The 14,852-nt window shown below is 37.9% G+C and overlaps 1 protein-coding gene across 4 annotated transcripts in view; it reads right to left on the bottom strand.

Annotated features, from left to right (window-relative positions):
• Window positions 1–399: 399 nt before the first annotated feature.
• LOC122066922 (endoribonuclease YBEY, chloroplastic-like) overlaps window positions 400–14,852 on the bottom strand; it is a 28,372-nt gene continuing 13,919 nt past the window's right edge. For 2 of the 4 annotated variants that reach the window (XM_042630754.1, XM_042630762.1), the window contains exons 8-12: window positions 9,335–9,406; window positions 2,344–2,463; window positions 2,192–2,242; window positions 1,449–1,637; window positions 400–1,048 (exon numbers count right to left, since the gene is read on the bottom strand). In XM_042630754.1, coding sequence (XP_042486688.1) covers window positions 881–1,048; window positions 1,449–1,637; window positions 2,192–2,242; window positions 2,344–2,463; window positions 9,335–9,406 — 600 coding nt within the window. In that variant the 3' untranslated portion in view covers window positions 400–880. Of the gene's footprint in view, window positions 1,049–1,448; window positions 1,638–2,191; window positions 2,243–2,343; window positions 2,464–9,334; window positions 9,407–14,852 lie in introns of those variants that run through there. The other 2 variants (XM_042630770.1, XM_042630774.1) reach the window with 2 other exon arrangements.

Raw genomic sequence — 14,852 nt, 5'->3', positions numbered from 1 at the left:
AAGATGATGATGATGATTGCATGGTCCACTCTTCCAAGGTAAATCCAACAGTACAGCAGCAACTGTCAATATACATCTAACTAAAATGCAAACAGTAAATATATGAGAAGAAGCCTTTTGAACCACATTCTACTTGCTTTTCTTTCCCTTATTTCCTTTGTTGTGAGAAGGGGGGGTGTGGTAATGATTCTCAATTTTATACTCTGCAGCTGGATTAGAGAAAAAAAAAAACAAATAGAATTAACCAGCATCAGATGTCATACATTCTCATGATGGGGTAGCGACTGCATAGACATGTTACCTAAGATATATTACTGAGCTTTATGGTTAAAGGGCACATTAGACCCAACTGAATTGGTGAAATTGATCCCCTGAGCAAGCAAGAAACCAGAACATCAATTGGAGAGGCAAGGAAAAATTGATAGGCCATTCTAATTGAGCTTGATGATTCGTAATACATTGTGACAAGACTTGATCTTGAAAACCAATTAAAACAATTAACCAAATGTAATCACTCCATGGCCCTCGATAGGCCATAGCTGAGATGGACAAGAATCAGGTTGACATAGCTTCTCCGATGGCTGTATTCTGCCACCAACTGGGGAACTGGCAAAAGACCAAACTGCTAGAACAAAAAGGGGTAACCAAAGATGACCCCAAATCTAATTACAAGAGGTGTCCAATTCACCGAACAATAAAGATGGCAGCCCAGTTGATGTAAACTCAATGCTGGGTTCATGTCCTAAAAATGGACCGGAAAGCCAATTCCTTCAATTCCTGTTGTCTCCTTTATGCTTATAAAAACAATCATCCTTCCAAAGGAAATACGGAAATGAACAATGAAGTGAACTTATTCTGCATCTTGGGCACTCTGGCTATCTCAGAATGCGTACCGATAGATGGCATCAGCAACACCATCCTCATCATTGCTGCAACCAATTACATTTGCCACAGATTTTGCTTTCTCTGATCCGTTACTGAGAGCAACGCCTAGAGAAGCCAGCTCAAGCATCTCAACATCATTCTCCCCATCACCAATAGCCATTACCTAATTATCCAAGTTAGCATAGGGAAGTGAGTTCACCAATGTCAGTTCTTCACAAATTTGTGGGATACAAACACACAAGTGAAATAGGTCATCTTCCACAGTGAAAGAATCTCTCCATTTTTTGGGTATGGCCAGCCAATATTGTTTTGAATGTGCAAAAGTCATGACTCTTAAGAATCATTGAATGATATGCGCCATCAATTTTGGCATGCAAACAATCCAAGGGGTGCTCTATCCATGCAATATTTGAATTGTCCAAATCAGTCTTCCCACATGGCAAAACATAGCTGCCTACCTAGAGATTTCTCTCTGGGGTTGCACATTAAATAGAATAACTATAAATTCAGAAAGGAAATTGAAAGGAAGTAACCATAAGTGAGGAAATATCGGTGGTCCCTACCTCTTTTGTTGTCACCCCAAGGTGATCCAAGAGTATTTTTACTCCACTTCCTTTTGATGTTCCAGGGGGGACGATTTCAAGCATATCTGGCACTGCTTGGACAACTTGACCACGCCCCTTTGTTGCTTCCGACCAATATGGCCGCAAAGTCATAGCCACCCCCTCAGCAGTGTCAAGGAAGATTAACTTCTGTAAATTCAAAAACCTTCCATTAAGATTACAAAATGGAATGAAACTACTTCTATGGTCGATTACATATACGCAGTCAATTCATGGACTTGAGGGAAAGAGGGAAGGCAACTTTGGGGACGTCTCAACATTGTCTCTCTGTTGCTAGAAGACATACACCCTCGTTATGCCGTAAATAGCAGCAGCACCTTATGCTCATCAAATTTACTCACTCAAGCATGTTTGAAAAATAAGCAGTGAGTCACTTGAGTCATAAGCAGTGAAAAACAGGTTACATTTATGGGAAACTTCCTATAATGCACAAACAATAAATGTTTCTGTTCATTAAAATTTCCAAGTGATGTAAATCAAAGGTTTCCTCTATATATAGTTGCACTGAGAGTGCTCCCTATTCACTCTAGGTAAGTAATTTGAACTAGAAGCTTAACCAATATCATTTTCTCTTCTTGCTTATTTTTCTAGGTGGCATTATTGTAAAAATTAGTAATAGCAATCCATACCTAGTCACAATTTTTATGGCAGTGATATTAAAAATCAGTGGCAAAGCAACAGACCTGTATCTCAGCAGCGGCTAAAAGGTGCTCAACTGAAGGCATGACCTCTGCCTACCAAGGAAAACCAACTTTTACATGAGTTTTAGATGAAGATCAAACTTATCATCAAACATGTAATCATCGGAAAAAGAAACAAAAAGTACAATCCACACCTTTGGTTCATGATACACAGTATGAAGACAGTCGACCAAAGGATGCTCGAATAGCGTCAAGCATCGATCTTGGCTAAATGCAATAAGAGGAACCTTCTGCTCCCAGGAGTACAGAAATGCCTGCAACGGCAAGGATAAGAATATTTTGTAAATAGTTGGACAAATATGTTGCCGGGAATGCATGGGTTTTGCAATTTTGCATATAGTTAAACGAGTAGCGCTATCATGGCTGCATGAACCAAATTTGGAAACCCCAAGCACACAATTTGCAACTCAAAAATTAACTAGTGATGGGGAATTCTAACCACCTAACGGTTAGGGCTAAGAGTACAATTACACTAGAATCACAGAGATGGAACCAAAGGCCAGAATATAGGAGAAACAAAATATCAAAAAAATAACTCGTAGATTTTTGTGGATTCCAAAAACACTTAATGCAGTAGCGCTATCATGGCTGCAAGACCCAAATTTGGAAACCCAGACCAACATGAACCGATCCCAAAACTGGCTTGTGGTCCAAAGGGAGTTGAAAGGAGATAATATTGCAATCCTTTATGTTATTATATTATGTTTTATTTTGGGTTAGCTACTCTACATAGGGGATTTGATTGAATTGCCAGTTTCCATGTTTGAGTTAGTCTCCTAGTTTAAAAGTAGTTTCTATTTGTAGGAGTTCTATTTTCTTTTGTATATGTATACAACCCAACGTAATTGGCAGAATTGAATAAAGAGGAATTAGGTTTGTTTACTGTCACCAGTGTGGTGCAGTGGCAGGCAGGCCGTGTGGCCTTCTTCCTTTTTCTTCTCTTCTTCTCCTTCAAGTTAGCTCTCTTTCCTATAAGGTGTTACTCTTCTCATCACTCCACTGTTGTTTCCATAGTTGTCATGGCATCTAGGCAATCATAGGCATCGGAGGAGGGAAATAATCAAGGCGTTAGCGATGCCTCGACAAATATGGTTGTTCCTTCTTCTTCTTTTCCCTTCCCTTCTACTTGTTTCTTCTCTTGTTCCTTCATACTATTTTTTCCTCAGCATCAATACCCTGTTCTGGTGCTAGTGCTCGTACAGCAAGAGAGGCACTGATCATTCTTCGGCCCTCTCCTTTCAGTCTCAAACTTTGGGACTTTAATACCTACACTTGGGAAACTCCTTTCAGTCGAAGTTCGGGTCTGTTCTTCTCTCTACCGCCAGATCTAGTTTTAGCACTCTTGCTTCTTTGATATTTGCATGTTTTGACCTGATTGTTGATTCCTTCCATCGATCTCGGGGGTTAACAACCTCCACACAAAATTTTTGGTCGATTGGTTCAGTATTCAGAACATAGTTGCCATGGCAGCACCTTAGGTCTGGGTGTTTTTGTGGGAGCTAGGCAACACTCGCCTTATTGTATTCATGAAAGGAAACCGCCTTGGTTCTTTGGGCATCGCCTTGGACAGCCTAGTATCCTGGACGGGTGCCTTTCTTCTATATAATTAATTTTTTTATATAAATTATAGGATGATTTTTTTTATATATAAATTATAAGATTATGCTGTTTATATCAACACTATTTGTTGCCTACATGGTATCATGCAGTGAGAAGCATGGAACCATTTTGTTTCAGAAAAGAAAAGATCAAGCACTTCTGACAGAACCCAAGTCTTCTGGTGGCACCCCTTGATTTCAGCAAGTTTTATTATTATTATTATTATTTTTTTATCTTCTTCTCCTTCGGTTCTTTTTTCTTTTCCTCTCTGGTTCCTTTTGTGTTCTCCCTTTTATTCACTTCTTCTCTATTCTTTTTGTTTTCCTCTCTTCTTCTCTCCTGTTCCTATAATTCTGGGTTACCTTGGGTTTGGGTGTTCTATCATGGGGTTGAAGAAGAAGAAGAAGAAGCTATTAGTTAAAATTACAGAATAGCCCTCATCCAGTAATATTGGTTCTATTTAGTCCCATCTCGATTTGACTTCCATAATACCCTCCCCTTCAATACTTATTCTCAGTTGAGTCCTGAATTTGTTGTCCTCTCCTAAAGGAACCTATACTGTTCACAATACTTACCAAATAGCCATTACTCATAATTTGAATTTTATTGTTTGTGTGGGCCCAAAACAACCTATAGTCAGGGTTATTGAACCCTAGGTCGCATCACCACTGCAGGTGGATTCCTGCCCTATTTACCTTATCTATCTTCCATAGCTGTCAAGGCGTCGCCTACGTCCATGCACCTTTGTTGCCTTGCATCCGAGCCCCCTCCAATGTCTTGGGTCACCTAGACACCATGACAACTATGATCTTCCTATTTTATCCATTCTAAGCAAGAGATCAGATCTTTCTATTTTCTACTGCCTGTGATACTCCTACTTTCCCTTTCTGGTTCTGTTTCAGTTTAATCACGTATCTCCCTTGTTGCTGATCTGCTTTGCTTCTAATTGGATAAATCAGTTTGTGATATCCTATTCTCTGAAGTTCTGTTGTCGCTTAAGGATTCTGATTGATTAGTACTGTTCTGGAACTAAGACTGACATTCCTAGCAACTCAAGAACTCTATTAATCTGTCATAATTTCTTCAAATTCTGCAGGACCATTGCTACTACCATAACAGACCATTCAACCCTAATTTTAAGCCATTTTGAGTTGTTATGTTTCTCCTTTTGATATACTGTTATACCCTATTCTGAGATCCAGTTCAAGCTAATCTCCCACTGGATTTCTCTGGTTTGGGATTAGTCTTCATTACCATTTCTAATTTTCAATCCGATTCCTCTTCGAAAAGAATATCAATGATTCATGATCCCATGCCCAATAGGTTTCCATAAGAGGTTCTAACTGGAAGAGTCTTCCAATTATCTTGAAGACCACATTGGCTGCAATCACAGATCTCCATAAACCACCTACCTCCTCCCCAAATTCACCAAAAATTTGGATAAAGGGCTTTAATGATATTTTATACTTGAAGAAAACTCAAATCCACTTCCAAGATAGTCTTCTAAACATCATTTCTACCCCTACTTTCACTAAAATTGTAATGGGGGGGCCGGTGGGCCCCAAGAGAACCAACCCGATTGGAAGTGGGCCCACTTAAGAACTAAAATGATTTAGGTCTAAGATCAGGGGCAAAACAGTAAATATGATAATGATTAGAATCAAGTGGCAATCCTGTAAATAAAACAGAATTTTCAATTCATTAAGTGTAAGTTAAAGTGGTAAGGATATGGAGGGGTTTATGCATTATTGACCAGGGGTAGTCTTGGAAGCAATTATTGGGCATGGGTAAGTAGTAAATAAAGATGGAATGAGGGGTAGTTTAGAAAGGAAACAATCAAAATTAAAAAAAAAAAGAGTGAATTGTGCCTCTCAGGTTATCGTTTCCTACCTCTAGCGCAAGCCAGAGGCAGAAATCAGAAATTTGAGATCAATTCAGCCACCTAACCAAGGCTCCAAATCTCAGGAAAATTTGTGAACAGAATCGCCTTCCCCAGATTTATTGAATCCAAGACTCAGTGACATCTAACAAGAAGCTTTGATCAAGTATGAAAGTTCTGAAATTCCTCTAGGCGGTAGTTGCAGGATCAGCCATGAATCAGACCTCAAGCTCTCAACAGGGTCGATCACATGCACTGAAATCTTAGGGTTTCTGTTCGCCCAGAAGAATATTTCCTTCAGTCAAAATCTGTGGTAAGGAGAGTTAGGATTGAGGGAAAACGGTTGAGTCCCTCTCAGTCTACTGGTTTGGTGATGGCAGAAGTAGTGCAGGAAGACGAAGAAGAATAAATAAGAGAAAAGGAAGGAAGGTGGGAGAGATATATAGAGCAGCGTATGGGGGGGTTGGGAGGCTTATTCGTCCATTCTTTATTTCTTTTTGGTTTTTTTCATATATCGCAACTCGAATATTATATGTGCCCCCTGGTTATGCATACAGTAGTAAGTCTGATTCATATTAAGAAATGGCTAATGCTAGGATATGAAATGACTTTATAGAAGAAGCTTCCTAATTTAACAGGGGAGTTGATGCAGTAGCACTCCGATGGATCGACTGAAACCCGCTCCAGAACCCAGAACAAGACCTAGATCCAATTTGGGTTCCAAGTCACTGATTTGGGTTCAGGGTTAATAGAATATTCTAGGATTTTATTTTATTTTGAGGATATTTGTCATCTTTTATTTTAGGTTATTTTGTGGGGTAGCTATTAGGTACGTAGAAATTCTCAATTTCAGTTTATTGTGTTTCTATTATATTTTAAATTAGGAAGCTTCTTCTATGTTAGATCAATCTCATATTTAGCATTTTCTTTTTGAATAATTATTTTCCTACTTATGTAAGGCCATGGCCACAATAATTGGAGTTGATTATTGAAGAAAAATTAAGATTACTGCCTGTGTGGCTGCTTCTCTTCCCCCACCCCCACCCCCACCCCAACCCCCCTTCTTCTTCCTCTTCCCTGCGGTCTCCCTCTATCTCCCCTCCTCTGCTGTCTTTCTTCTTTCCCTCTTTATTTCTTCTTATTCTTCTTTCCTGGTTCTCTCCCTCTCTGTTCTGGTCAGCAATCGCAGCTTCTCCTCTCTCCCTAATAATCTGTCATATTTGCTTTCCAAGGTTTCCCGTGGCTGTTCCTGACCAAAAGGCAACTGAAACCCAAGAACCTTGGGTCTTATTGAAAATATTACCACAGGAATCAAAGATTAAACCCTTGCTAGGTCTGCAACTACCGCTGGTTCATTACTAGAACCTTGTAACTCAACCTGTCTTTAACTCTGCTTCTGGGTGGCAGCTGCTGTCCTAATCAGATGGGTCGATCTGCCTCTCCCTTGATCTGTTTGGGTTGGGATTATGAGCGAAGGAAGCCCTCTTCTAGGCGACCAAAACCCTAGAGTTTCAGTCCCAAAGAAGATCCCTACCGTGAGAGCTTAACCTGCAACCATAACCAAAACTATGCCCACCACCCCTTTTGATTCCAGGAGTTAAATCTGAACATAATATATGATCTTTTGGGCTTACTCTGGTGGGTTTAATAGAGCCGGAAGATGCGATCCTATGCTTGCAATTTCAGCCCAATCCTAGGCCTAAACCGTGAGAACCTTCACATGGAATAGGGTAACTCTCGCTGGTTTTAAGAATTTCCAAGGTTGAAGAAGACCCCTTCAATCGTGAGTGGTGTTCCCACTTTGTTTACTGTTTTTTCCCAACAATACCCTTGCATTTCTCCCATATTCTCTTTTGTCCTTTATTTATTTTAAGTTCTAAGTTTTCCCCTTTATAATAAATCTTATTCTCCATTATATCCTTTTCCATTAAGTGACCTAATAGCACCTTTACGAATTCAGGTTTATTACAAATTTGCCACTGAGTTGCTTAAATCTTTAAGAGGTCGCACACCCATCCTAGTTGGATCTCTTGGGGCTCACCGCCCCGAGCGAAATTCCCTGTCAACTCGTTTACCCCGATGGTTGCTTACACCACCCCCTCATCTGAACAATGGACTCGATTGTTTCAATAGAGCGAAGAAATCTTAAGAACCCTCCAAGCTAACCAGGCTGTACAGGAAGCACAAGCCGTTACCCTCCAGGACATTAACGCAAGGCTTAACATATTCGGAAACCCGGTGGGTAGCAAGGTCACGTTACTTATGACATCGTGACACCTCGAGAACCGTGCCCCAATCTAGAGACCATTACACCAAGCTTTGTTGTCGATGTTGAAGATGAACGGGACGATCTGATGAAGGATGTTCCTGAAGAACTAATCGATGGCTCGATCTCATTTGTGAAGCCCCACCATTTGATTCCGGACAAAGTCATATCATTTGTTGACGACCATCAAAAGATCGTGACTGTTGATCGCGAGGTGTGCTGGATCTTTACCGCTTTGGAGCCATTGATCGAGGATGCTAATCGAGTGGTGTTGATTCTCTCCTTTTATAAAACTTGTGGATGAGTTTTTCGAAATAATAGGGGAGTTGATGCAGCAACGCTCCGATGGATCGACCCAAATCCGCTCCAGAACCCAGACCAAGACCCAAATCCAACTTGGGTTCCAAGTTACTGATTTGGGTTCAGGGTTAATAGAATATTCTAAGATTTTATTTTATTTTGAGGATATTTTTAGGTTATTTTGGGGTAGCTATTAGGTAAGTAGAAATTCTCAATTTTAGTATATTATGTTTCTATTATATTTTAAATTAGGAAGCTTCTTCTATGTTAGATCAATTTCATATTTAGCATTTTCTTTTTTAGTTTTTTTTTTTCCATTTAATCGACTCAAATTATTGTGGCCCATGGCCTTACATAAGTAGGAAAAGAATTACTAAAAAATAAAATGCTAAATATGAAATTGATCTAACATAGAAGAAGCTTCCTAATTTAAAATATAATAGAAACACAATAAACTAAAATTGAGAATTTCTACTTACCTAATAGCTACCCCAAAATAACCTAAAAATAAAAGATAACAAATATCCTAAAAAAAAAAAAAAAATCCTAGAATATTCTATTAACCCTGAACCCAAATCAGTAACTTGGAACCCAAATTGGATCTGGGTCTTGGTCTGGGTTCTGGAGCGGGTTTGGGTCGATCCATCGGAGTGCTGCTGCATCAAATTGCTTTCCTCATATTCTATTGCAATCCAGCTTTTCTCAAAACCTTTGATTCTAGCCATTCTTTCTTGGTTGTAGTAATAAACGGAGAAAATAGAAGGATCTTCCAGAAGCAATCTTTTGTGGGATGAATCCTATTAATAACAGCTAGAAGTCTTTGGTCTATATAAGAAACAGGATTATTTAGTTGATTGCTCATCTCCCAATCAGATCTCCTTAATGTTGTAACTTTTTCATCAAAGGAATCCATTAGTCATTGAGAAAATTCATCGATTCTGATATGATATTGGCATGAAAATAGTTTTCTATATCCATATGTTGTGCTCCTTTCCTAAAAAGTAACAATAACCAGAGATCTGATGATAACTTGAAACCACAACATCTATTCTGTGCCCCTACTCATAAGAGAATGACTTACCTCTCGACAAAGATTAGGGTCCAAATTTCTTCTAAAAATCTCCCGGCCTTGTCTTCCATAAACTAGCAATCCCTGGAATTTGGGAAGAAAGGAACAACATACAGCGCGTGAAAAATGTGAAATCAACACTTTAAAGGTAACAAAACAGAAAATACAATAGAAATTTAATAATACATATATAAGCCAGTACGCATATACATTAGTTGAGAAATATTCAGTTCCTAAGAAAGAATATCTTCAACCATCAGCATTTGTTTCTTGTTCAATACTACCTGATGGCCTTTGGCTGGGTCTTCTTTAAGGATTACTGTCAAATTCTTGTTTCATCAAGAAATCTACTAAATCATCGATCATCAATTCTGATCACAGCTAGCTAGAAAATTGGTTTCTTTATTCATGAACCTTTAATTTTCATCAGGATTCACAAATCCACTCTAACTATAAGGTGCAGATCCCCTGCTCTCTTTCCTAGGCCAATTCCAGGAAAGTAGTTCATCACCCAGAACATATTAAAAACTTTGGTGTTCGGGCTGTGTCAAAGTGGTATTTTCTGCTGGGATGGGTTGTGGATGTATGTTGCACAGATTTGTTCTAGACAGAACCCACTCAAATATACATCAGGATCTGCCGATGGAGACTGGGATTGCTTTCTCTATGCTGGCCAAAGAGTTGACCAATTCTGGATTGGCTGTCACAGTAACCATTAGGCAGCTGAGAGAAATCAATGCTCTCTCAATCATAGTGTATTTACACCCCCACCCTAAAATTGCAGTTTTCTATTTGGATTTGATTTGATATAATCTCTTTAGTTCCTCCATCTCAAGCTCTAATCTCCAAACTTCTCTAGTATTTTCACTCCTTAGTCTTTTCTTTCAACACCCCCCCACCTGCAATTTTCGCAGCCATAAATTCCACTAGTTTTATCCTTAGGCCCTACCACTCATTAGTAAAAGCGTATTGCATGATTTCCCATAAACAGCTCCATGAATCATAAATGAGAAACTAGAAAGATTATTATGAAATCCAGGTTTTGTAGCTTTTATTTAAAATTGATTGCACATGTTATAGATTTAAGATGTTTTAAAACCAGGAATAGCTCTAGATTAGACCTATTCATTATCACCCACTTGAAAAAATGAAAATGTGAAACAACTGGAGCATTTCAGCTGCCGGTATGCATGCTGATTTTGCATGTGGATTCCAATCCTCTGAAAATTAGACATGCCAAATTTACTGGCAGTCAAGAGCATAGTTAGCAATTCGGCCGAATAATTCGCGAATTATTCGGCCGAACCGAATTTTAAAGAATTTTATCAAAAATTCGGACCGAATCCGAATTAAAAATAAAATTCTTTAAAATTCGCGACTTTTTCCAAAATGAATATAATTCGCGAATAATTCGGACCGAATCCGAATTAAACCGAATTATTCGGTCCATTTAAACATTATTTTTTAAAAAAAACCAAAAATAAAAAATAAAAAAATAAAAAAACAATTTTTTTTTAAATAAAAAACCCCAATAAGATTTTTTGACCGCTTTTTTGACCGAATCCTTAAATTAATCGTCCGAATTATTCCGAATAATTCTCCATCCGAATAATTTCCGAATCCGAATTTGCTAACTATGGGTGTGAGAGATAATGGGAGAGGTTACATTGTACATGGAAAGGGGGAGGGGGAGGGGGAGGGGGAGGGGGTGGGGTTGGGATGTCACTTGGATAAGGAAGTTGAGAAGGAAATAAGTATATATAACTGATTGGCGATGTGCTTTTGAAATTAAAAGATACAGTAACCGTGCTATGTATATTGAACATATCGCCCATCTTGTAGGGAGATGTGCTTTTGGAATTAAAAGAAAAAGATTGGCGTCACAAGGCTTTGTTAGTTGTTTTAACAACCCCCCTTTTTCTCTCGGATTCGGCTCTTCTCCTTAGCGTCCATCGCCCAGTTTGGCCCATAGTTATCTGGTGCGGAAAATGAGGCAATGACAAAGGCTTAGAGAATGAAGTGCCAAAAATCGTTGGATGATTGCCTCCCCATGTCGCTCACGTAGGTAGCTATGGACAAGACTTGGGCGATAGACACCACTGAGAAGAGCCGAATCTCTCTCTCTCTCTCTCTCTCTCTCTCTCTCTCTCTCTCTCTCTCTCTCTCTCTCTCTCTCTCTCTCTCTCTCTCTCTCTCATGAGCCTTGAACCCTTGATTCAAATGTTGCACACCACATTATGTCACCGTGGAGGATAAAGGAGGCTGGTAGTTTCTATTTGATTAGTTAGATATGCTATATTTAGAGGTTGTAAAGTTTGTTGGCTTTATTGTATCACATACATTTTTCATTATCCCTAATTACTTATGTTGTACTATTGATGTGGCATAGCTGTTTTCTGTATTAACATCTGATTTGTGGTGTATGTTGGAAATCATTTGGACGGGCTTATATATGACATAGATTTCAGGTCGCTTATCAAAACTTCTCCTATCTAATTCAAAAACTTAAGATTTTAGGTGGAGAGGCCTCCAACTCTCCAAGTATGTGAAGTCATTTAAGGTTCTAGAGTTTTCCAATATGAAAAATTTTCCTAACATTTCCTACATCTTTTTTTTTTTGGTATGAACATTTCCTACATCACAACTTATACAATTGTTGAATGTGATAGAATTGACTTTAGTCTATTCTTGTTACAAAAGTATAGCTAGAGACTCAAGAATGTGATTACTGTATATAATAAAGGGTTTGTATTTTGAACGTATGACATGGATTGAATCAAGTCACTTAATATGGTGAATTATATAACTAATGATTGATTCGTACATAAAATCAGGTTGAGTATGGTAAGTTGTTGTGTTATGTCACTAGGATTTCCCCCTTCATATTCGATTATTTTAAAGTTGTCGTTAATGATTTGACAAGGTTTTATGCAAAAAGGCTATTGTATATCAATATTTGACAATTATATTCACATGTTAATTATTTTTTATGTCATTTAAATGGTTATTATTTTGCGGATCTGCTATTTTGGAACTTTAATTTTTTTTATTACCTTTTATTTTTCCATTGAAATCTATTGCAATCCATCATTTGGTGTTCTTATGATAGGGAATTCTTTGCCTTTCTTTGCATTTTGCTCCAATATGTTATTCCTAAATTATTTATTTGATTATTTCATCACATATTACTAAGCTTGTATTCTCTCTATTGATGCTCTTCACTGACCATGGACTTATTCATATATAATCGTAGCTTCTTCCAATCTTGACTTTTCTATGAAAATTTCTCCAATTCTCTGGATTGTTATATATTTTGAAATATTTTTTTTTTGAATAGGTTCAACTGCATCTAAAGGTGATATTGAGACTCTACCGTTGGATTAAGCCTTTCTAGAACATATAAGCGGAAATAATTGATGTTTAAATGCTAGAGTTTACGCACTATTTTTGCAAATGGGTTCACTTCAATTCCAATTGTGGTAAATTTGATAGGATATGTCTTGGAATCTCCTGAACTAAGACATCAAATTATAAACAGGTGAAATAAATTGTGAATATGAACGAATTTGAAGAATCAAAGAGTGATATGAATATCTGGATATCATCTTTTTCACAATCTTCTACAACCATTTTCTTACACGGGTTTTCAGCTTCTTCACACCTAATTATGTTATTACTATTATACATTTCCTGGGCTTCTAAGAGACACATGATACCTACACTTGAAAATTCAAAACCAATGTTGAAGAATAAATATTTTTCATACTATTGGTCAACCTTTCTATCTTGTGTGGGTCTTTTTTTATGTCATCTTCTCCTATGTGTGTTAAACTACCTGTCTGGGTATAGACATGGTTGGTCTGTACTAAAGCTTCTTGCGCAATTGGATTTTGTATTCAGAACATTCACTTGGTTTGGGATCTCTGCATATTTGTACAACCAATTTTATTATTCAAGTGAACATAGTTTCCCATTCTACTGAGGAACTGGTGGGCCTTCTACTTCCTAATGTCTTGTTCCTATCTTGTTATACATCTTAGTTTGTATAAGAAACATTCATCCTTACCGTTCCTTATATGGGTCTCTGATATTGTGTCCATTATTTTTGGTTTGTTCTTTTGTTATGTTGGATTGTTTGACAAGGAGAGAGAAGATGGATATTCTCATATTTTGGAACCACTTTTGAAAACTAGTTCTAGTCGAAGCAACGGTGACAATAGACAAGGATCTAGTGTTGATCGAGAAAATGTAACTCCTTATGCAAATGTTAATATTCTTAGCATTTTTACTTTTGCTTGGATGGGCCCTTTGCTCACACTCGGGTATAAAAAGACATTGGACCTTGAAGATGTTCCTCAGCTTGCCAATTGTGATAGAGCCAATGTGGTTTTTGCTCGTTTTAGAAATAAACTTGAATATGATGACAATGCCAATGGTTATATTGGTCACGTAAGTACACTCAAGTTGGTGAAAGCATTGATTCTCTCAACATGGAAAGAAATTTTATGGACGGCTCTATTCTCCATTGTACGCACATTGGCTTCTTATGTTGGGCCATACCTTATTAAGGCCTTTGTTCAAAATCTCAATAGCTCTCACCAATTAAAATATAAAAGCTATGCACTAGTGTTTATTTTCTTTCTGTCAAAGCTCATAAGGTGCCTATCAGAGAGACATTTGTTTTTTCAATTGCGACAGATGGGGAACAGGGTACGTGCTACCTTCTTTGCAATAATCTATAAGAAGTCTCTTGGGCTTTCAAGCCAATCAAAGCGGTGCGATACTAGTGGAGAGAACATTAATTTGATGAGTGTTGATGTTGAGAGGATTGGCTTTTTTAGTTGGTACTTGCATGATATATGGAGGCTTCCTCTTCAAATTGTTCTAGCATTGTTGATCTTGTATAATAACCTTGGGCTCGCTTCAATCATAGCTTTTATTTCCACATTGATTTTGATGTTAGCAAATATTCCATTGGGAAAATTACAGGAGAAATTTTACGGGGAATTGATGGATTCAAAAGATCAAAGGATGAAGGTGACATCTGAGGCTCTGAGGAATATAAGGACTCTCAAGCTCCAAGGTTGGGAGATGAAGTTCTTGGCTAAGATAATTGAACTTAGGAACTTTGAAACAAGATGGCTAAAAAAATTACTTTATACATCAGCTATGACTGCATTTGTCTTCTTGTTTGCTCCCATGTTTGTATCTATGGTTACTTTTGGGTTTTGTGTGTATATGGGAATTCCACTAGAATCAGAGAATATTTTATCTGCACTTGCGACATTTGAGATGTTATGATGGCCAATTTATAATCTCCCAGACACAATATCTATGGTAGTTCAGACTAAAGTTTCCCTTGATAGGATAGCTTCATTCCTATGTCTTGATGATATTCATCCGAATATAGTACAAAAGCTTCCAGGAGATTGTGCCAATGTTGCAATTGAGATAGTCGAGGGAAACTTTTCTTGGGACCTTTATTCCCCTAATCTCACATTAAAAGATATTCATTTTCAAGTGTATCGTG

The sequence above is a fragment of the Macadamia integrifolia genome, chromosome 2 (genome assembly GCF_013358625.1).
Source record: "Macadamia integrifolia cultivar HAES 741 chromosome 2, SCU_Mint_v3, whole genome shotgun sequence".
NCBI classification, from domain to species: Eukaryota; Viridiplantae; Streptophyta; class Magnoliopsida; order Proteales; family Proteaceae; genus Macadamia; species Macadamia integrifolia.
The sequence above is the reverse complement of the archived record's forward strand: the minus strand, read 5'-3'. Positions and strand labels throughout refer to the sequence as shown.